Source organism: Cervus elaphus, chromosome 12 (assembly GCF_910594005.1).
Source record: "Cervus elaphus chromosome 12, mCerEla1.1, whole genome shotgun sequence".
NCBI classification, from domain to species: domain Eukaryota; kingdom Metazoa; phylum Chordata; class Mammalia; order Artiodactyla; family Cervidae; genus Cervus; species Cervus elaphus.
This window is the reverse complement of record NC_057826.1, coordinates 77356502-77378796: the sequence shown is the minus strand read 5'-3', so window position 1 is coordinate 77378796 and position 22295 is coordinate 77356502. Positions and strand designations below refer to the sequence as shown.

Below are 22295 nucleotides of genomic sequence, written 5' to 3'. Positions count from 1 at the left end.
AGATCCAACCAGTCCATCCTAAAGGAAATCGGTCCTGAATATTCACTGGAAGGACTGATGTTGAAGCTGAAACTCCAATACTTTGGCCACCTGATGCAAAGAACTGACTCATTGGAAAAGACCCTGATTCTGGGAAAGACTGAAGGTGGGAAAGAAGGGGACAACAGAAGATGAGATGGTTGGATGGCATCACCGACTCAATGGACACGAATTTGAGTAGATTCCAGGAGTTGGTGATAGACAGGGAGGCCTGGTGTGCTACAGTCCATGGGGTCACAAAGAGTCAGACATGGGTGAGTGACTGAACTGAACTGATCTGAAAGGCCAATAATTCACACATATTTTTAACTGATTTTTAATTCAGACATTTTTGAATTTCCTTAGTCAATTCTTCTTGTTTTATCTAATCACCATACGGTAAAGATTTTGGTGGTTATATTTGTCTTCAATAAGAAATTTAAATCCAAATTTTCAGGGATAAGAATGTTTTTGATGAGTGGTAGCTCTAGACATGGTCTATGAATCTAGAGAAATACTTTCTTAGAGTGAGTGTTTCCCCTCTAAACCTACACCTGTGCTGCCGCAGTCCTAACCACTCCTGTCTGTGAAGGCAGTTCCCCACCCTGGTCCTACCGCAGGTGGGTGTATCATTAGAACTCTGGGTTTTGGTGCAGGACCCTCCTGCACGCCTCTCACTGTGGGCTCCCTCAGTGCACAGAAATACACTGCAGAGTCCTCCAGCTGTGAGGCTGAGATGGTAAGTTTGATGAATCTGCTTGCCTTCTGGAAATTCAATGAGTAGCGGCCTTCTGTGGCATTTTGCTTGTTATGAGAGTCCTGGCAAATGAGGAAGGCCATCGCCCCACTGCTGTGTTGCTTGTACCAGAACAGACTGTAAGTTGTAACACTGGTGTCGTATGTGCAATCCAGGGTCACAGTTTCTTTCTCCTGCACTGACATTGGTGGTTGGTCCTGAGTTACTTTCTGGGCAATACTGGATCCTAGAGGGAAAAAACAGATAGAAGTAGACGGCAGCCATGAAATTAAAAAGCACTTGGTCCTTGGAAGGAAATCTATGAATAACCTAGACAGTGTATTAAAAAACAGAGACATCACTTTGCCAGTAAAGATCTGTATAGTCAAAGGTATGGGTTTTCCAATAGTCATGTTTGGATGTGAGAGTTGGACCAGAAAGGAGGCTGAGTGCTGAAGAACTGATTCTTTCAAATTGTGGTGCTGGAGCAGACTCTTGAGAGTCACTTGGACTGCAAGGAGATCAAACTAGTCAATCCTAAAGGAAATCAACCTTGAATATTTATTGAAAGGACTGATGCTGAAGCTGAAGCTCCAATACTTTGGCCACCTGAGGCAAAGAGTGGACATATTGGAAAAGACCCTGATGCGGGGAAAGACTGAAGACAAAAGAAGAAGAGTGCAGCAGAAGATGGGATGATTAGATAGTATCACTGACTTAATGGACGTGAATTTGAGCAAACTCTAGGAGATAGAGAGGAACAGGGGAACCTGGCGTTCTGCAGTCCATGGGGTTGCAAAAAGTCAAACACAACTTAGCTACTGAACAAAAACAACAGAGATTTAGGAATAGGTGGTGTAGAATAAAGAAATTCTACTTTACACTCTGCTAGGCTTCCTTCCCAGGGTACCCTTAAGACTGCCTGTTCCCTTGGTCCTTAGGTCACAGAGGAGGCACAATCCCACTGGGACCATCCTTACCTAAACACAGTGAAGCCACGACCACATTCAGAAGGCTGGAGAGAAGCATGTTTCAGCTCTTCCACTAGAAGGAAAGTATCTTCTTCAATGTTCAAGGTGAGATGAGCCTGACAGAGTGAGAGAAGAATTGCTGGGTATGTGCTGTTGCTGCCCCACAACAGGAAACAGGGGTTAGTTGATGTAGCAAGTTGAGTAGCAAGTTGATGTAGTTAGTTGAGTAGCAAGTTGATGTGGGTTACATCAACTTCTCTATAAACCAGGTGAGAGTCCTACTTGTTCTGCCCGTAGTCCAAGTCCCTGGTCGGGAAAGAAGACTCCTTGAAACAATGCAACTTGCAATAGGGGAATTTATTACTGACTCGAGCCAGGGCTTCCCGCCCTCACCAAGGGTGTGAGGATGAAAAGGCCCCGAGTCCCAGTTCTCTCGGGTATTTATTAGGTCAAAAAAAGCAGCAGGTAGTTGGTGCAAGCAGATTGGTTACACAGCGGGTAGTTGGCGCAAGCGGATTGGTTACACAGTTGCAAGGCAATTTTTGTTGGCCCAACTTGGGGCTTTCAGCTTTCCCTTGATAGGTTCCCTTTTTCTTGCTAGGCATATGTTGATTGGCTAGCTCCAGGAGGCCTGATAATTATGTTACCCAGGGAAATCGGGCCCACTCCTAATCTAGGCTGTCTGTCATGGCATTAGCCATGACAGCCTCACACTACTCACCCCAAACTTCCTTTTGTACTAACCAACTCTTCGACTGGTAGCAATTACATCTTAAAATAAACACAAGTTAAATTTTATATTTCAAGGCAGACCCTCCCCCACCACACACACCCACAATTCTGTGTTGGGTCATTGCTTCTTTGAAGGAAATAAGTGAGCAGCTCTTATTTAAAACTATTATCTGTAATGTATTATGGAAATAATATAAGACATACTAACCATGCATCTTCACATCTGTGTTCTGTTCTTCCACCTAAGGTAGAAATAAATTACTTTATGGTAAGAAGACAAAGCACTTTAGCTCTTCTATTGTATCTCCCTTCAGTTCAGTTTAGTTGCTCAGTCATGTCCGACTCTTTGCGACCCCATGAACTATAGCATGCCAGGCCTCCTTGTCCATCACTAACTCCCGGAGCTCACCCAAACTCATGTCCATCGAGTCGGTGATGCCATTCAGCCATTTCATCCTCTGTCCTCCCCTTCTCCTGCCCCCAATCCCTCCCAGCATCAGGGTCTTTTCCAATGAGTCAGCTCTTCGCATTGGGTGGCCAAAGTATTGGAGTTTCAGCTTCAACATCAGTCCTTCCAATGAACACCCAGGACTGATCTCCTTTAGGATGGACTGGTTGGATCTCCTTGCAGTCCAAGGGACTCTCGAGAGTCTTCTCCAACACCACAGTTCAAAAACATCAATTCTTCGGTGCTCAGCTTTCTTCACAGTCCAACTCTCACATCCATACCTGACCACTGGAAAAATCATAGTCTTGACTAGACAGACTTTTGTTGGCAAAGTAATGTCTCTGCTTTATAAAATGCTATCTAGGTTGGTCATAACTTTCCTTCCAAGCAGTAAGCGTCTTTTAATTTCATGGCTGCAATCACCATCTGCAGTGATTTTGGAGCCCCAAAAAATAAAGCCAGCCACTGTTTCCACTGTTTCCCCATGTATTTCCCATGAAGTGATGGGACCAGATGCCGTGATCTTAGTTTTCTGAATGTTGAGCTTTAAGCCAACTTTTTCACTCTCCTCTTTCACTTTCATCAAGAGGTTTTTTAGTTCCTCTTCACTTTCTGCCTATTGTTACAATAATGTTTCTCCTTACTATCAATGTTTTCAGTTGCCCATCTTGGGGCCAAAGCAGGAAAATCTAATCACCCTTTGCTAAACAGTTTAGGCTGAGGTTGCAGAGACTGACTCCTGTCACAGAAATCCCCTTTTATTCTCTACTAATTTTGACAGTCCAGCTCTGTTCATGAAAGTCAGATTAGATACCTTAGTTTTGTCATTAGGTTATCAAGCCTTTGAACTTATATTCATCCCATTAACTCAACTGGGACCATAAACAAGCCATACCAAACTGTTATATATCCTATATGCCCATCACTAAAGGAAATACATAGCAGTTGATCTCATACACCTCCATAAGACAGCTAACCATAAGATCACCACTGATTCCACCCCCAACCCTACACCTGTGCTACCACAGCCCTAACCACTTCCTGTCTGTAATAAATCTTTGTTTGTGTATGAATATAACAGGAAAGCCATGCCTAGGGATATGACTCAACACAAAGGCAAAGAACAAAGACCCACTACCTATCACAGCCTACTTCTTGATACATTAGCCAAAACTTATCTTCCCCTGATAGCTCAGTTGGTAAAGAATCCACCTGCAATGGAGGAGACCCCAGTTAGATTCCTGGGTTGGGAAGATCTGCTATAGAAGGGATAGACTACCCACTCCAGTATTCTTGGGCTTCCCCTGTGGCTCAGCTGGTAAAGAATCCACCTGCAATGCTGGAGACTTGGGTTCGATCCCTGGGTTGGGAAGATCCCCTGGAGAAGGGAAAGGTTACCCACTCCAGTATTCTGGCCTAGAGAAATCCATGGACAGTATAGTCCATGGGGTCACAAAGAGTCAGACATGACTGAGTGACTTTCACTACACTGTTCACTTCACATCTTCCTGTCACAGTAATGACAGCCTCAGCAAAATTGTTTGAAGCATCTTTAGATCTTGCAGTGGAATCTCCATTAAGTTTAATGGAACCACATACAGTAGGAATTGTTCTCTAATTTAAAAACACCCAACTTTTTTCTAACAACTGGTTGACAAAATATGAAATATCATTTTCTCTTCATATTATTTAAATCTTTTAAACTTCTCAGTTAAAGGATCTCATGATTGTATTCTGTTACTCAAAATACATTCATACCCAGAACAATTCTTTGGACAGTCTCATATCAAACTCTGAATTTATACTTTTTAAAATTTTTGATAGGAGTTAAGTATGGGCAGGGGGTGCTTCCCTGGTAGCTCAGCTGGTGAAGAATCTGCCTGCAATGCAGGAGACCCCAGTTCAATTCCTGGGTTGGGAAGATGCCCTGGAGAAGGGATAGGCTACCCACTCCAGTATTCATGGGCTTCCCTGGTGGTTCAGTCAATAAAGAATCTTCCTCCAATGCAGGAAATCTGGGTTCGATCCCTAGGTTGGAAAGATCCCCTCTTGGAGGGCATGACAACCCTCTCCAATGTTCTTGCCTGGAGAATCCCCATCCACAGAGGAGCCTGGGCGGGCTACTGTCCGTGGGGTCGAGAAGAGTCAGACACAGCTGAGTGACTAAGCACAGCACAGCACAGGAATCGGGCAGTTTGTCTTCACAAAAGGGGAGCACAGGGCATTCTGGGGAGCAGTGAGGCTGTTCTGTGTCAGGATCTTGTGATGGCTACGTGAACTCCACAATGGATTAAAATTCAAAATAAACAGAAATATAAATAAAAAATAGTCCATTTTTCTATGTAATTACTTAGGAATTAAGATTTCAAATACTGATCTTTTCACCCTGCCAAAAAACAATTTTCACAGTCATATTCCAAGGGAGCTTTGAGAAGTCCAGAAATCCAGCAGAGAAGTTCCAGCACACCGTCTGACATCAGACACACTGCAGAGGGTTAGGGGAACAATTTCCCATTACCTTCATCACCCCTCCCTCACAGCACACAGCTGGGCTCCAGAAGAAACATTCTTGACCTGCGATTTCTCCCCAGAGGAAAGTGAAAGCCTGTGAGTGAGCATCTGCTCTCCAGCTTTGGGAGAACCTACAGAGAAGACTCGCCCCTTTCTCACCTCACCCAGAACACTTAGGTGTGCTGCTCAGCTGGGGAGTGGGGAGCCCCTGGGAACGGCAGCCAGGTCTCCAGGAGGGCAGTAAAGTGGACAAGTTTCCTACTACCAGGGCACTGGCTCCATCAGGGCTGCCCACCAGTCGCCGGGGATGCCTTGCCTGCCAATCATCAAAAGTGGCCCAGGGGTACAAGCCATCACACGACATCTGACTCAAACACCACCCCACCCTGTCACTGATCCCAGGGCACAAAGAGCAGCCAGAGTGAGGCTCTGCAGATGCCTCCTGAGCATGGGCAGTGGCGGCCCCACCCTGCTGGCCTGGAGGAAACAAGACAGATGTGAGCAGCCAGCATCCCCCTAAGGAAAGGAAGAAACATGGAGGCTATCGACACCCAGAGTGGCCTCCTAATAGCAAGAGAAGGCCATGAAATTTGCAGTAAATTGTCCACAGACAGGAGAAAGCAAATACACCATTTGATTTGCAATCATTTGAACATGACATTTTCAAATCACTTTCTATCTTACTTTTCCTCAAACACAAAAAATATATACTGTTACTGGGCACTAAAGGAAAACACACGTCACATTTTCTCAATAAGAAAGTGGTCAATGCACATAAAAGGGATGTCAACCAATGTAAATTGATATTTACTAATATTTCTCATAGAGCTATTTCAAAGCTGATGTTTGGGAACAAGACAATGAAATGAGGAATGCTCAGTTCAATATTTAATATTAAGTGGAAAAAGATACTAATTAAGATAGGAATTTATAAAAAGAGTAAACAATATTAGTGACATTGTGTGATCATAGAATTGTCAATATCACATTAATTATATAAAGCATTTTCTTATATTTGACATGTAATTTGTATAATCAGAAAAATATGCTGTTTTCCAAGCACAATATTTTAAAAACTCATTCATAATAAGGATTATGATATGGATAACAGGGGGAGTATTTATGGAACAGGAGTCTGAATGGCAAAATGTAAAGTTGGTCTTACAATTTCAAAATAAATCAGTAAATTACTAACTCTCTTCAAGAATTCAGTAAGCAACAGGTATCCAACAACATGTTCTAACCCTTTCTAGCTACCCTTGAGCCTAATATTCTTATCCAATACTTTTTATGGCTTCCCTGATAGCTCAGTTGGTAAAGAATCACCTGCAATGCTGGAGACCCTGGTTCGATTCCTGGGTCTGGAAGATCGCCTGGAGAAGAGATAGGCTACCCATTCGAGTATTCTTGGGCTTCCCCTGTGGCTCAGCTGGTAAAGAATCTGCCTGCAATGCGGGAGACCTGGGTTTGATCCCTGGATTGGGAAGATCCCCTGGAGAAGGGAAAGGCTACCCATTCCAGTATTCTGGCCTGGAGAATCCCATGGACTGTATAGTCCATAGTGTAGCAAAGAGTTGGGCACAACTGAGTGACTTTCACTTTCTTTCACATGTTTTTTACGACTAGCACATCAGTTTCTACCTGCAGACAAGCAATATAACATTTGTTATATTTGAAGGTTGCACCAAAGGAAGGGAGCTGCCCCAGTCACATGTTTGAGTACAGACAGAAGATGCCTGGGAAGCACTGTGTCTTTGCTGCACAGAAGTAGACAGCTGAGCCTCCAGCTTCAGTGGTTGCGATGTGCAGGGAGAGATGTTTGGCCATCTTATTCAACAAAACAGTCAGTCTCTGGTCTTCCTTTTTGTCCTTATTTGAACGAATAGCTATAAGGAGCTGGGGACCTTTCCCAGGTTCTTGCTTATACCAAGGGAAGTAGTCTGAGTTACCATCTGTATAAGTGCAGGTGATAACAGAGCTGTTTCCCTCCTGGACACTCAGGGTAGAAGGACTCTGCTCCACCTCGTTTCCCAGGCTGACACCTATGGAGAAAGCAGAAGTCAGAGAAAGGAGAAGGGTTGTCAGATTATTTAGCTCTAGAATTTACTTCTCCTTTTCTACAATAACTAGAAGAAACCTGAATAAAGCCAGTCTTGGCATCTAAAGAATATCTACTAATACACTCTATTTCCCTTAAACCCTCAACTCACAGTCCAGCCGCAGCCACAAGAATGTGATTAAAGCTCCAATGGGTCTCTTCATTGTTTTTCCCATTTAGGATCAATTGTGGGCCTGCAGTCTCCGGCCAGGAAAGCTGCTTCTGTTACCAAGTGATCCCTTCTTTTCTCTACTGGTTTCTTTCATTGTCTACCCAGCCAATAAGGAAAAGGCTCTGCTTCTGCCCCAAGTCTACCTATCCATTCAGAATCCACTCAAATGAACCCTCCACAGGCTCTGATCAGCAGCGGTGCACCACCCTCTGGTGGTTACATCTCTAACTACTGAACTCTCTGGTTAAATGTCCTTCTCATACCTGTGCCTATGAGGGACTCTGATGCATAAAAACAGCAAAGATCAAGCAAATTACATCTTAGGTTGTAAATTTAAATGCACAGTAAGGATGTAGAGATCAAGGTTTACACCTCTGCACACAACTGAGTCATTTTTAGTAAGTTAGAAGGAGGTAGATGCTGTTGCTCTTTATCCAATGATGGGCCTGATATTAGTTTTGAAATTAGAAAAGCACCATGATTCACTCTTAAACATAAAAATATAAAACCTTCCTTTTCAGCCCGTATGCCATGTTCTTTTGTCTACTATGGGGAGAAAATCTTTCTAAAAGGAACATGTAAGCCAAAGAAGAGTATAAGAGAAAAAAGATCATTTGATATCCCAAATGCCTATTATCTTAGATTGTGTTCCTCTAAGCTGGTCTTGCCTGTTAACTGTGACTATAGTTAACAATACGGTACTTTTCATTTGAGAGTGGCTAGGAGTGCAGACCTTAAATATACTCACCATAATAACAACAAGACAAAAACCCTGGTAATTATGTGCAGTGAAAGATGTGTTCACTAACTTTATCAGTGTTATCACTTCAAAATATATATATCAAATACATATATCAAATCATTATATTAGACACCTTAAACTCACACATATCTTAAAAGCAGTGAATGACTCAGAGCCTTAGTGGAACTTCCTCCAGAGGATGAATCAGTTCTATTGGCATGCTTCTGCTGCCTTGGTCATTGCTGGCTCAGCATCTATATTCGATTATTTTTCTTCCAAACTCCACTACAATGTTCTTTTCCCAAGACAATGACATTGACATTTCCCCAATAAAATGTTCTTTACCCAAGACACTTCCCCTTAACTTCCATGAGTTTCCAGAATTATCTTCCTCTGCCAAAACCACTTTAATTACTTAGAATTTTCTGGTTACCTCTGTGAGAATAAACCTAAGAAAGCCTCAATACTGCCTGTGTCTTCTAGAGAAATAGTGCAAATAGAAGACTGACCCTAAAGAACCTGTCGTAAGAAATGGTCCCTGGGCAACCAAGACTACTTCATTTCCAGAGGTAGAAGCCCCTCTCCTGTGACTTGGATTCTCTGGCCCTGTGGATTACAAAGAATAAATTTAACCTCTGTTCCATATCTCATATCTTTAAAATTTTACACAGCTGTGGTGAAGAATATCTACTCAATATGTAAATATGTATATTTATTAAAATGTGCTGGTTTTATGTGTGTTAAACTTCTTGCATTGCAGGCAGATTATTTACCATCTGAGCCACCAGGGAAGCCCAGGTAATAGACAAAGTTTGGAACAATTTTGTGTGTGATGTTCTTAATTCATCAAAGACTAACTTCCACTTTTCTTCTGGATTTAGAAAGCAATTATTGCTTGTCATAAATTCCCTGGTGGCTCAAATAGTAAAGAATCTGCCTGCAATGCAGCAGACCCAGGTTTGATCCCTGGGTCAGGAAGATCCCCTAGAGAAGGGAATGCCAACCCACTCCAGTATTCTTGCCTGGAAAAATCCCATGGACAGAGGAGCCTGGCAGGCTACCGTCCATGGGGTAGCAAAGAGTCAGACACTACTGAACGACTAACACTACTATAAAGAATTGTGGAGAGCATTGATGTTCTTTACTTATAAGTAATCTCACTCAGGCCTCCTATTTTAGCACCCGCCAGAAACCTTCAACCCACACATACACAGGCACTCTTGAGAGCAACACCATCTTTCTCAACTATTCAAAGGTAACTGGTCCTTCTCTTTTAAACTCTTGCACAGCTCACATTGTGACACCTCTCACACTGAACCTAGGTTTCTTCTTCGTCTAGTCTGTAACACAAGCTTTAATTCTTCCTTACACTTCTCACCTTCTGACATTTCATTGACATAACTATGTGCTGTGATCTCCTTATCTATTCTTTTTGTGTTTGCAGGTTTATACCCTTTCTGATTTCTTTACTATCTTAGAGATAAATGTGTATTATTAATCTACTATGTTTATACAAGTTTCAGAGAAACCATTTTATTGCACAACATTTTGTATTGTTTGAAGTATATTTTGACATGCATTTTATTTATAGAACTTTAAAAATAAAATTTGCATTTAAACCAATTTAATAAAAATTAACTAGATTTAAACCAATGATGCATAGCTGATATATACTACATTTAAATCAACAGTGCATAACAAAAATATATTAATGTTATGACTATAGCTCATTCACAAAGCCTACAAATACAGCCTTTGAAAAAAGTAGAAGAAAATTTTCATGAATGTGGAAGAATGAAGCCAAGAAAAATATTTTAGAAGCAGCAGGCATTTCAAGGTCAATAATATTTTTAGTCATTCTTACCATAATAGCCACTGCAGAACCAGAAAACATATGTTGTTCACTTCTGTGCTTAAAACTTTCTCCCTAGCAGTGAAAGTACTCCTAGTGTGCCAATAAACTGATGTTAATTAAATAGGATTGCACCAATATTTGCAAAGACCAGCAGTATATTTGCAGTGCAACACAGAGCTTGATTGCTCTATTATTCTTTTCAATACACCATCTTCTCTTACTTCCTTATCTCTCACAGTTTCAAGATTATGACAAAATACTCAATATTTTGCAGTAACCTATAAGGGAGAATCTGGAAAGAACCCATACACCACGTGTGTCACACACTACACTTGTGCACATGACGGTGACTCTGCTGTGCACCTGACACTGACACAACGCTGTGTGTCAGCTCTACTTCAATCTAAAAATAAAGGTTTTTACAAAGTCATGGTTTTTGGAGGCTGTAGCTCTCCTATTACTTCTCCTGCATGCTCTGTCAGGAAGACACTATGCAAATGACACCTTCTCTGGTGCACTCTGGCTCTCTAAAAGTATATTGTATACTAAAAGTATGATAAAACGCAGTAAAGCAAAACCCATCAATTTGGCCTGGAACAACCTGTGGGGCATGGATTTGACTGCAAGGATGAGCAAGGGACTATTGCATTGTTTATGTGGTTTAAACTTGAAATTACTTTGGTCTTTGATAAGGAACCATTGGTGTCAGTTTTTAGCTTCACTAATAAGAGGCTGGGTAAAGGAAACGTTTCCCAGTGATGCACTGATAAAGAATCCGCCTGCAATCCAGCAGACCCAGGTTCGATCTCTGGGTCGGGAAGATCCCCTGGAGGAGGGTATGGCAACCCACTCCAGTATTCTTGCCTGAAGAATTCCATGGACAGAGGAGCCTGGCGGGCTACAGTCCATGGGGTCCCAAAGAGTCGGACATGACTGAAGTGACTGAGCACTCACACAAGGGAGTGTTTACTTCTTGTTTTTATGCTCTAGACATTGGTATGATGTTTGTATCAACCAGAGACTGAGCGACAAACCACCATAAACTCTGCTAGGACCAGAGGGAGTCAGAGACACTCAGCATCCAGGCCCCGCTGCTGCTCAGAGTTTGTGCTCAGCTCCCCCTGCAGTTTCCGTCACTGTGTCCCTCAGAGCACAGTAGTACACAGCCGAGTCTGACTCTTGGGCTGAGGCTTTCTCCAAGTGGAAGGAGGTGGTTTCTGTATTGTATGTGGCTTCAAAACCTTTGTGGCTTCCCTTCTCGTTGGCCTTCGTGGCTTTCAGGAGGAGCTGTGGACCTTCTCCAGGATACTGGACATACCAGAAAAGAGTAGGGTACCCGGACGTTGAATAAGTGCAGTTTATAGTCACAGAAGTCCCTTCTGAAAGAGTCACTTGGCCATCCATCTGGGTCACTGAGTTTCCATGGGTTTGTCCTGGGCAAATTATAAATAAAAATTTTGTGTCACCTTGGGCATTTTTTTCTGGGATAAAATTATGGTTAGAGATTTTGCTGATGTAATAGAAGGAAGAATCCATGTTTTAAGAGGCGTTTTACTTACCAAGCATTAGGAGTATCACAGTCACTAAACCTGGAGATGAGCTCATCTCTGGAGTGTCACCTGAGTAAAGAGGTGACACCTGACACTTCTTTTAAGAGGAAGAAAGGTTGAAATCACAGTGAAGTGACAAGTCGCAGCCTACTTTTCACACAGGAAATGCGTTGGTGTCAGGAAGCTGCACCCCCTTGTGGACAGAGAGAGGAATGGGATGCTTGTGACCTAGTCTCCAGAACATGTTCCCATCCCCAGCTTTATTTTTGAGATATATACCAGTCTTCAGATGGCACTTGTAAATCTGAACAAGTTGCTCTAACCTCCTAGGACTAATTTGTTGTTAGGTCTCTACCTGACAGAAATCCTTTAACAGAACATCCCTAGGGTATGTCTGTAACTGAGAAGATACCAATTTCCTTGAGCATGTTAAAACAGTCCTTTACATCCTCATGTATTCAATGTGAGCTAGCCATAATTCATCAAATACCAGAAAAGTGTTTGGTGTTGAACTTAGAAGAAGTAATAAAAAATCAAGTCATTACTGAGTGATTCTTTTTTTCAACACTGTACCCTAATATGTAGAGCAGTAAACTGAGATTATTACATCACAAAATATCTGTCCAATTAAACAAACATGATGAATAAACAATCTTTGAGGAATCACTACTTTTTGAAATGCACTGTTTCCTTGGTTGGTTGATTCAGTCGCTAAGTCTTGTCCAACACTTGCAACCCCATGGACTATAGCCTGCAAGGCTCCTCTGCCCATGGGACTCTCCAGGCAAGAATACTGCAGTAGTTTGCCCTTTCCTTCTCCAGGGGATCTTCCTGACCCAGGAATCAAACCTGGATCTCCTGCTTTACAGGCTGATTCTTTACCAACTGAGCTTCGAGGGACCAGTCCTAAATAATATCAATTGTAAGGAATTCTATCTTTTAATAAAAGCTTTTAAGGGGGAAAAGTCACATATAGTACTAATAATCATATATTCCTGAACATAAAAATCGTTTGAAAATGAAAATATGAATCCTAGTCAGAAAGAAACACCATAATTGAATTTATGAAATTCTACTTGATGTTCTGATATGAATATCTTATTCTCTCACAGTTTCAAGCTGGCTAAGTATTAGTCATTTAATCTTATCTGATTCTTTGTGACCCCACTGACTGTAGTTCGCCAGGCTCCTCTGTCTATGGAATTGTCCAGGCAACAATACTAGAGTGGGTTGTCATTCCCTTCTGCAGGGGAACTTCCCAACCTGAGGATCGAACCTGTGTCTCCCTCATTGCAGGCAGATTCTTTCCTGTCTGAGCAACAAATACTAATCTTACTAAATCCTACTAATAATACACTTAGCAGCTATCTAATCTCAAGTACACTTTTTATTACTTAATGTAATAAGTAATAAGCAAAATGTTATACCAACATTTTGATGCCAAACTTTAACCAAATAATTTTCCTCCACCATGTCTGGAACCCTAAAGATGTGAATTTCTGTCAAAAGCCTGGAGCTTGGTTAGAACTGTTCTTTCCCAGCTTTTCAAATCATTAAAGACTTATAAATTGATATTTATACAACAGTTGATGATAGAATCATTATGTGCATGATTTAAAATTACAGATTCCGAACGCCCCACAAATTTCATGAATCATTTTTTTTCCAGAATTGAGACTTGTGAATTTGTAATTTTGAAAGCTCCCTAAGAGGTTTTGTTGAAAACAGTCCAACAAAATTTCATTTGTGATCATTGTCTAGACAAAGGTAGTTGCAAAGGTTCAGGGAGAAAGCTCTGGGCTCAGAATGGAAAAATGTTTCCATGACTATACTGTGCTAAGTCGCTTCAGTTGTGTCAGACTCTTTGCAACCCTTTAGACTATAGCCCACCAGCTTCTCTGTCTATGGGATCCTCCAAGCAAGAATACTGGAGGGCATTGCCATATCCTTCTCCAGAGGATCTTCCTGACCCAGGGATTGAACCCACGTCTCTTATGTCTTCTGCACTGGCAGGTTGGTTCTTTACCACTAGCGCCACCTGGGAAGTCCATGACTCTACAAGTTGTGTTAAATGATCCTTCTCTGTAAATTACCAGCAGCAAAATGAAGTCTTCTTTAGCTCACTTTTTTTTTTTTGATGTTCAGTTTATTTTAAACAAATTAAAAGAAACCAAAAATCCTGAGGGCTATCAGGATAAAGTTCTGGAGAAGGAAACAGTCAGTAAAGCCCCTGTAATCATTAGTCCCTAGACACATAGATGGGAGCTTAGCTGTTTCTTTCAGAGAGTTGACTCTTCACAGTTTCAGATCAGGGAGTTCCATGAGTCCAAAGTCAACATGTGCCTGGTATCCCAGATCCCGATTAAGTAGGAAAAGCAGACTCAGATACTGGTTGGCCTCACATATTTCTTCCTTTCTCCTTTGCCTTCCAAATCACATTGTCAGAACCTGCCTCAAAATTATGCTAGAAAGGAATTCAGGAAAAGCAGCTAATAACTTTTATTCTGCTATAAAGGGGGAAAACCATACAGGTTTGATGATGCTGAGTTGAAAAAATAAGTATAGAATGAACAGATACAGAAAGCTGTTATCCACGCTTTAAAAAAAATATATTTTAAGGCCAGTAAGAATGTAGAGGACAAATATTTGCATTTGAGTCACGGGACTGCTGTCTATGGGGTCTCACAGAGTCGGACAGGACTGAAGCGTCTCAGCAGCAGCAGCAGCAGCAGAAGTCTTGTACAACAATGAAGGAAGATATTTCTTAAAATTTGGATTTTAATGCCATTATTAAAGCATAATTTTCATAAAAATATACTGCACTTATTTAAAGTAAGCTTTCATAAGATTAGACAAATATGTATGTACATATATATGCATAATTGTGAAACCATCAAGTTAATGAACTGTGCATCACCACCAAAAGTTTCCTCACATCTCTTTGTGGTCCTCTCAACCCTCTCCCCACCTCCTACTCCCATTTTCATGCAAAACTTGTTATTAATTAGTTTACATATTTTATAACATGATATAAATGGGATAATATATACTTTTTGTCTGGCTTCCTTCATTCAGCATAATTATTTTAAGATTCTTTCATGGTTATAAGTATCAGTGGCTTATTCTTCTGTGTTGCTGAATAGTATTTCATTATATGGATCCAAAACAATTTTCCTATTTATTCACCTGTTGATGTACATTTAGGTTAGTCCCAGTTTAAGGCTGTTACACATAACATTGCTATGAATATGTGTGAATAAGTATTTTTTTATAGACATGCTTTCATTTCTCTTGGGTAAATATCTGCGGTGAAATAGCTGGATCATATGGGGGGTGTATATTTGACTAACTTTCTTATTTTTTCTGGTAGATTTCTTTCATAGATCCCAATGGATTTTATACTCAAACAATTGTACCATCTGTGACTAAAGATAGGTTCATTTTTCCTTTCAAAACTCTTTGTCTTTTGTTTCTTCCTCTTGCCTTATTGCACTGACTAGAACCCGTGGTACAATATTAAATACAAGTGGTAAGAGCCAAAATTCTTCCCTTTTTCTTGCCTTTATTCATGAAGCCCAGTCCTTCCTATACAATTACTTTATTTAAACCGTGGTTTGACCTCTACAGAATCATCATAGTTGTGAGACTTCCAGAAGATTATGAGAGGTTTATGGACAGAAAGGAGAATAATTTTCAGATGCACTCCAGAAATCTGAAGCATCTATACATCTCATAAATTTGAACCACAGTTACTATCCCAGCACCTTCTAGAGTAAAACTTGGAGCCCCTCACAATAAAAGACAAATACACAAGCAGTAAGTGGAAGCCAAGACTTCAATATAAATATGGTTGAGAAAAACTAATCATTTTTTTCTTATACACCACAGAAATAACCTAAATGCAACAAGGAGGTTAAAGAAAAGGCATAAATGCTATATTTATAATTTCAATCAAATTAGAGAGGAATCCAAATATTTGTAAGAACTACCAAAATCAGATAAGCTTGCACAAATACATATGTTCTGGACAGCCATAGTGAATGAATCATGCCAGGTCGAAAGAAAATCTTTCCAGATCAAACCCAACAATACTTCCAAGTATTAGAATAATCCCTTTCAAAATGTCAGATTATGGTTTTATTATTGATTTTATTATTTTCCCTTGATCAGCCAATTTCTGCTTTAATTCCTTACTTTTGATTTCTTTCATTTTGTTTTATTGTTCATACTAATTTCTTGAGTTAAATACTATAGTTATTTAATCTAAATAACATTTTTGTACCTGGAAGAAAATTAAAAATAAATATAAAAAGGAAAGTTAAATTAACTGTGTATAGAGACATGAGCATGTAGGAATATAGAGTGGGAAATTTGTTTGAAGATAAGGTAAAAGCTAAAATATAAAGAAAAATATTACAAGTCCTTTAAAAACCGAGAAAAATTGCATAGTAGTCACCTTAGAAAGTAAATATGAGTACCATGGACTCACACCAAACAGACCTAAATCAAACTAATTCAGAAATAGTATAAAACAGCTTGGTCTATAAAAAGAGACATCATTCTGAGAGGACCTTCATAATTGAAAACCATGCCTATAACATAATTGAAGGAAACCAGAATATGTCAACCCAAATCATGCCTCTTTGAGGATCACAAGAGACTATTATCAGCAACTATATGCAAATAAAATGACAATTTGGAAGAAATTGACAAATTCTTAGAAAAGTACAACTTTCCAAAATTGAACCAGGAAGAAATAGAAAATCTTAACAGACCCATCACAAGCACAGACATTGAAACTGTAATCAGAAATCTTTCAACAAACAAAAGCCCAGGACCAGATTGTTTCACAGCTGAATTCTACCAAAAATTTAGAGAAGAACTAACACCTATCCTACTCAAACTCTTCCAGAAAACTGCAGAGGAAGGTAAACTTCCAAACTCATTCTATGAGGCCACCATCACCCTAATACCAAAATCTGACAAAGATGCCACAAAAAAAGAAAACTACAAGCCAATATCACTAATGAACATAGATGCAAAAATCCTTAACAACAACAACAAAAAAATCCTTAACAAAATTCTAGCAAACAGAATACAGCAACATATTAAAAAGATCATACATCATGACCAAGTGGGCTTTATCCCAGGGATGCAAAGATTCTTCAATATCCACAAATCAATCAATGTAATACACCACATTAACAAATTGAAAGATAAAAACCATATGATTATCTCAATAGATGCAGAAAAAGCCTTTGACAAAATTCAACATTGATTTATGATAAAAACTCTCCAGAAAGCAGGCATAGAAGGAACATACCTCAACATAATAAAAGCTATATATGACAAACCCACAGCAAGCATTATCTTCAATGGTGCAAAACTGAAAGCATTTCCCCTAAAGTCAGGAACAAGACAAGGGTGCCCACTCTCACCACTACAATTCAACATAGTTGTGGAAGATTTGGCCACAGCAATCAGAGCAGAAAAAGAAATAAAAGGAATCCAGATTGGAAAAGAAGAAGTAAAACTTTCACTGTTTGCAGATGACATGATCCTCTACATAGAAAACCCTAAAGACTCCACCAGAAAATTACTAGAGCTAATCAATGAATATAGTAAAGTTTCAGGATATAAAATTAACACACAGAAATCCCTTGCATTCCTATACACTAAAAATGAGAAAACAGAAACAGAAATTAAGGAAACAATACCATTCACCATTGCAACAAAAAGAATAAAATACTTAGGAATATAACTACCTAGAGAAACAAAAGACCTATATATGGAAAACTATAAAACACTGGTGAAAGATCAACGAGGACACAAACAGATGGAGAAATATACTGTGTTCATGGATCAGAAGAATCAATATAGTGAAAATGAGTATACTATCCAAAGCAATCTATAGATTCAATGCAATCCCTATCAGGCTACCAATGGTATTTTTCAGAGAACTAGAACAAATAATTTCACAATTTGTATGGAAATACAAAAAACCTTGAATAGCCAAAGCAATCTTGAGAAAGAAGAATGGAACTGGAGGAATCAACCTGCCTGACTTCAGCCTCTACGACAAAGCCACAGTCATCAAGACAGTATGGTACTGGCACAAAGACAGAAATATAGATCAATGGAACAGAATAGAAAGCCCAGAGATAAATCCACACACCTATGGACACCTTATCTTTGACAAAGGAGGCAAGAATATACAATAGAGAAGAGACAATCTCTTTAACAAGTGGTGCTGGGAAAACTGGTCAACCACTCATAAAAAAATGAAACTAGAACACTTTCTAACACCATACACAAAAATAAACTCAAAATGGATTGAAGACCTAAATGTAAGACCAGAAACTATAAAACTCCTAGAGGAGAACATAGGCAAATCACACTCTGACATAAACCACAGCAGGATCCTCTATGACCCACCTCCCAGAATATTGGAAAGAAAAGCAAAAATAAACAAATGGGACCTAATTAAAATTAAAAGCTTCTGCACCACGAAGGAAACTGTAAGCAAGGTGAAAAGACAGCCTTCAGAATGGGAGAAAATAATAGCAAATGAAGCAATGGACAAAGAATTAATCTCAAAAGTACAGAAGCAACTCCTGCAGCTCAATTCCAGTAAAATAAAAGACCCAATCAAAAAATGGGCCAAAGATTTAAACAGACATTTCTCCAAAGAAGACATACAGATGGCTAACAAACACATGAAAAGATGCTCAACATCACTCACTATCAGAGAAATGCAAATCAAAACTGCAACGAGGTACCATTACACACCAGTCAGGATGGCTGCTATCCAAAAGTCTACAAGCAATAAATGCTGGAGAGGGTGTGGAGAAAAGGGAACCCTCTTACACTGTTGGTGGGAATGCAAACTAGTATAGCCACTATGGAGAACAGTGTGGAGATTCCTTAAAAACCTGGAAATAGAACTGCCATATGACCCAGCAATCCCACTGCTGGGCATACAGACTGATGAAACCAGGATTGAAAGAGACACGTGCACTGCAATGTTCATCGCAGCACTGTTTCTAAGAGCCAGGCCATGGAAGCGACCTAGATGTCCATCAGCAGATGAGTGGATAAGAAAGCTGTGGTATATAAACACAATGGAATATTACTGAGCCATTAAAAAGAATACATTTGAATCTGTTCTAATGAGGTGGATGAAACTGGAGCCTATTGTACAGAGTGAAGTAAGCCAGAAAGAAAAACACCAATACCATATACTAATGCATATATATGGAATTTAGAAAGATGGTAAAAATAACCCTGTATGCGAGACAGCAAAAGAGACACAGATGTATTGAACAGTCTTTTGGACTCTGGGAGAAGGCAAGGGTGGGACGATATGGGAGAATGGCATTGAAACATGTATATTATCATATGTGAAAAAAATCGCCAGTCCAAGTTCGATGCATGAGACAGGGTGCTCGGAGCTGGTGCACTGGGATGTCTCAGAGGGATGGTATGGGGAGGGGGGTGGGAGGGGGGTTCAGGGTATGGAACACATGTACACCCATGGCAGATTCAAGTCAATGTATGGCAAAACCAATACAATATTGTAAAGTAAAAAAAAAAAAAAATTAAAGGGCAAATTATGCTTCTTTGACATAAAAAGTATTTTGAGTAAATGCAGGAAAGGATTCCTTTTTTCTGCCTAAAAGCAGTAAATTAATTCTTTTTTTGAAGAGAGATTCTATAATGGCACCAAGGACTCTTTGTATTCAAGAAAGATTAGGATACACAGGGGGTAAGTGGACTATCACTAACCCGTGGTCTTGTCAGTTCTTCACAGATTTATTATTTCTTCATCCAAGAAGTATAAAAACTATTCCTGCTCTGGGTGCTTCTTCAGATCTTCATTTTCTTGTGAAGGCTCCCATGTACATGTACAAATTTAACAAAATTTGCATGCTTTTCTCCTCTAATCTGTCTTAGGTCAGTTTAATTCTTAGGCCTAAGCAGGGACACAAAGACGGTAGAGGAGAATTTTTCTTCCTCCACACAATATATAATCCATAAATATTTATTGAAAAACTGATCAGAAAAACCAACAATTCACACATATTTTTACTGATTTTTCCATCATATGTTTCTGAACTTCCTTAGCCAATTCTTCTAGCTCTATCTGGTCACCAAATGGCAAAGATTTCATGTGGCTCTTCTTTCTTTCCGATCTTTAGCTAAAAATGCTATATGTCTACCTTCAAGACATATATCAGGGTGCTTTTTTTTTTTATCAAGACAGGGATCAGGGTGCTTTTGATGATACCTCTGAACACAGTTTATGAACCTAGAGAGATATTTTCTCAGGGTGAGTGTCTTCCCTCCAACCCTACACCTGTACTTTCGTCCTAGCCACTTCCTGTCTGTGCTGCCAATTCCCTGCCCCGGTCCCTAGAGCAGGTGGAGCAGAGCCCTAGGTTTCGGTACAAGCCCCTCCTACGTGTGTCTCACTGTGGGCTCTCTCAGTGCACAGAAATACACTGCAGAGTCCTCCAGCTGTGAAGCTGAGATGACAAGTGTGATGGATTTGCTTGCTTTCTGGAAATTCAATGAGTAGCGACCTTCTGTGGCATTTTGCTTGCTATGAGACTCCTGACGAAGGAGAAAAATCATTGCCCCACTGCTGGGCTGCTTGTACCAGAGTAGACTATAACCTGCATCACTGGTGTCATACTTGCAATCCAGGGTCACAGCTTCCTTCTCCTGTACTAACATTGGTTGTGGGTCTTGAGTTACCTTCTGGGCAATAATGGATCCTAAAGGAAAAAAATAGAGTCAGAACTTTAGGAATAAGTGGTGTGGAATAAAGAAATCCTATTTTAGATCCTACTACCCCTTCTTCCCAGGGTACCCATAAGACTGCCTCTTCCCCCAGTCCTTAGGTCACAGAGGAGTCACAATCCCACCGGGACCATCCTTACCTAAACACAGTGAAGCCACGACCACCTTCAGAAAGCTTGAGAGAAGCATGTTTCAGCTCTTCCACTAGATGGAAAATATCTTCTTCTTCTTCAATGTCAAGGGTGTGCAAGGTGAGATGAGCCTGACAGGGTTAGGGAAGAATTGCTGGTATGTGCTGCTGCAGCCCCACAACAGGAAGCAGGGGTTTCCTAGAGTAACAAGTTGATGTGGGCATGTTAACTTCTCTATGGACCAGGTGAGAGTCTCACTCAACCCAAACTTCCTTTTGCATTAACCAGCTCTTCAGTTGATATCAATTACATCTGAAAATAAAAACGAGTTAAATCTAATATTGCAGCGAAGATTGATGACCCCACCAATGTTGTGTTCAGTCATTGCATCTGTGAAGGAATTGACTAGGTAGCTCTTATTTTAAAATATTAGGTGTAATACATTATGGAAACAGTGTAAGATACAATAAGCATGCATCCTCACAGCTATGTATGCTGTTCTTCAATCTAAGGTAGAAATAAACCATTTAATAATAAGAAGGGAAAGCTGTTTGGACTAATTATTGTAACTTTATGGTTCTTCTTGCTGTTAAGACACTATTTCTCTTCACTATCAATGTTCAGTTGCCTGTCTTGCGGTCAAAAGCAAAAATATCTAATCACATTTGGCTGAAGAATTTAGGCTGAAGCTGCTCAAATTAAGGGGCTTCCTGGTGCCTCAGACAATAAAGAAACTGCCTGCAATGCAGGAGACCCAAATTTGATCCCTGGGTCGTGAAGATCCCCTGGAGGGGGGCACAGCAACCCACTCTAGTATTCTTGCCTGGAGAATTCCTTGGACATAGAAGCCTGACATGCTACAGTCCATGGGGTTGCAAAGAGTTGAACATAACTCAGCAATTGGCTTCCCAGGTGGTGCTGGGGAAAAGAACCCATCTGCCAATGTAGGAGACTGGCAGGCTACAGTCCATAGTGTCACAGAGGTGGAAGAGACTGAAGTGACTGAGCACACCCGCACACTCACACTGAGTCCTATCACAGAGGTTCCCTACTCTTCTCGGTTAGTTTTTACAGCCTAGCTCTACTCATTCATAAAGGCCATTTAGACACCAGAGTTTCGTCATCAGGTTATCAAATCTTTGAAATTACATTTTCCCCTTTACTTCAGTTGAAACCCTAAATGAACCACAGTAAACTTCTATATTCTGTATGCCCATTTCTGTGGAGAACATATCATGCTGCTACTGCTAAGTCGCTTCAGTCGTGTCCGACTCTGTGCGACCCCATAGACGGCAGCCCACCAGGCTCCTCTATCCCTGGGATTCTCCAGGCAAAAATACTGGAGTGGGTTGCCATTTCCTTCTCCAATGCATGAGAGTGAAAGGTGAAAGTGAAGTCACTCAGTTGCTTCTGACTCTTCGTGATCCCATGGACTGTAGCCTACCAAGATCCTCCATCCATGGGATTTTCCAGGCAAGAGTACTGGAGTGGGTTGCCATTTCCTTCTCTAGGTGACCTCATATACCTAC

At 40.4% G+C, this 22295-nt stretch overlaps 4 gene segments (V, D, J or C); all 4 read right to left on the bottom strand.

The window, feature by feature from the left end:
* Positions 1-564: 564 nt before the first annotated feature.
* On the bottom strand, positions 565-1917 carry LOC122704614. The segment is given in 2 exon segments: positions 565-1001; positions 1735-1917. Coding segments are annotated over 2 exon segments (462 nt in total).
* A 5206-nt stretch (positions 1918-7123) lies between these two features.
* Positions 7124-7757, bottom strand: LOC122705825. The segment is given in 2 exon segments: positions 7124-7458; positions 7627-7757. Coding segments are annotated over 2 exon segments (399 nt in total).
* Positions 7758-11381: 3624 nt separating this feature from the next.
* Positions 11382-11687, bottom strand: LOC122705824. The segment is given in 1 exon segment: positions 11382-11687. A coding segment is annotated over 1 exon segment (306 nt).
* An 8603-nt stretch (positions 11688-20290) lies between these two features.
* Positions 20291-20862, bottom strand: LOC122705823. The segment is given in 2 exon segments: positions 20291-20610; positions 20776-20862. Coding segments are annotated over 2 exon segments (369 nt in total).
* Between the last annotated feature and the right edge of the window lie 1433 nt (positions 20863-22295).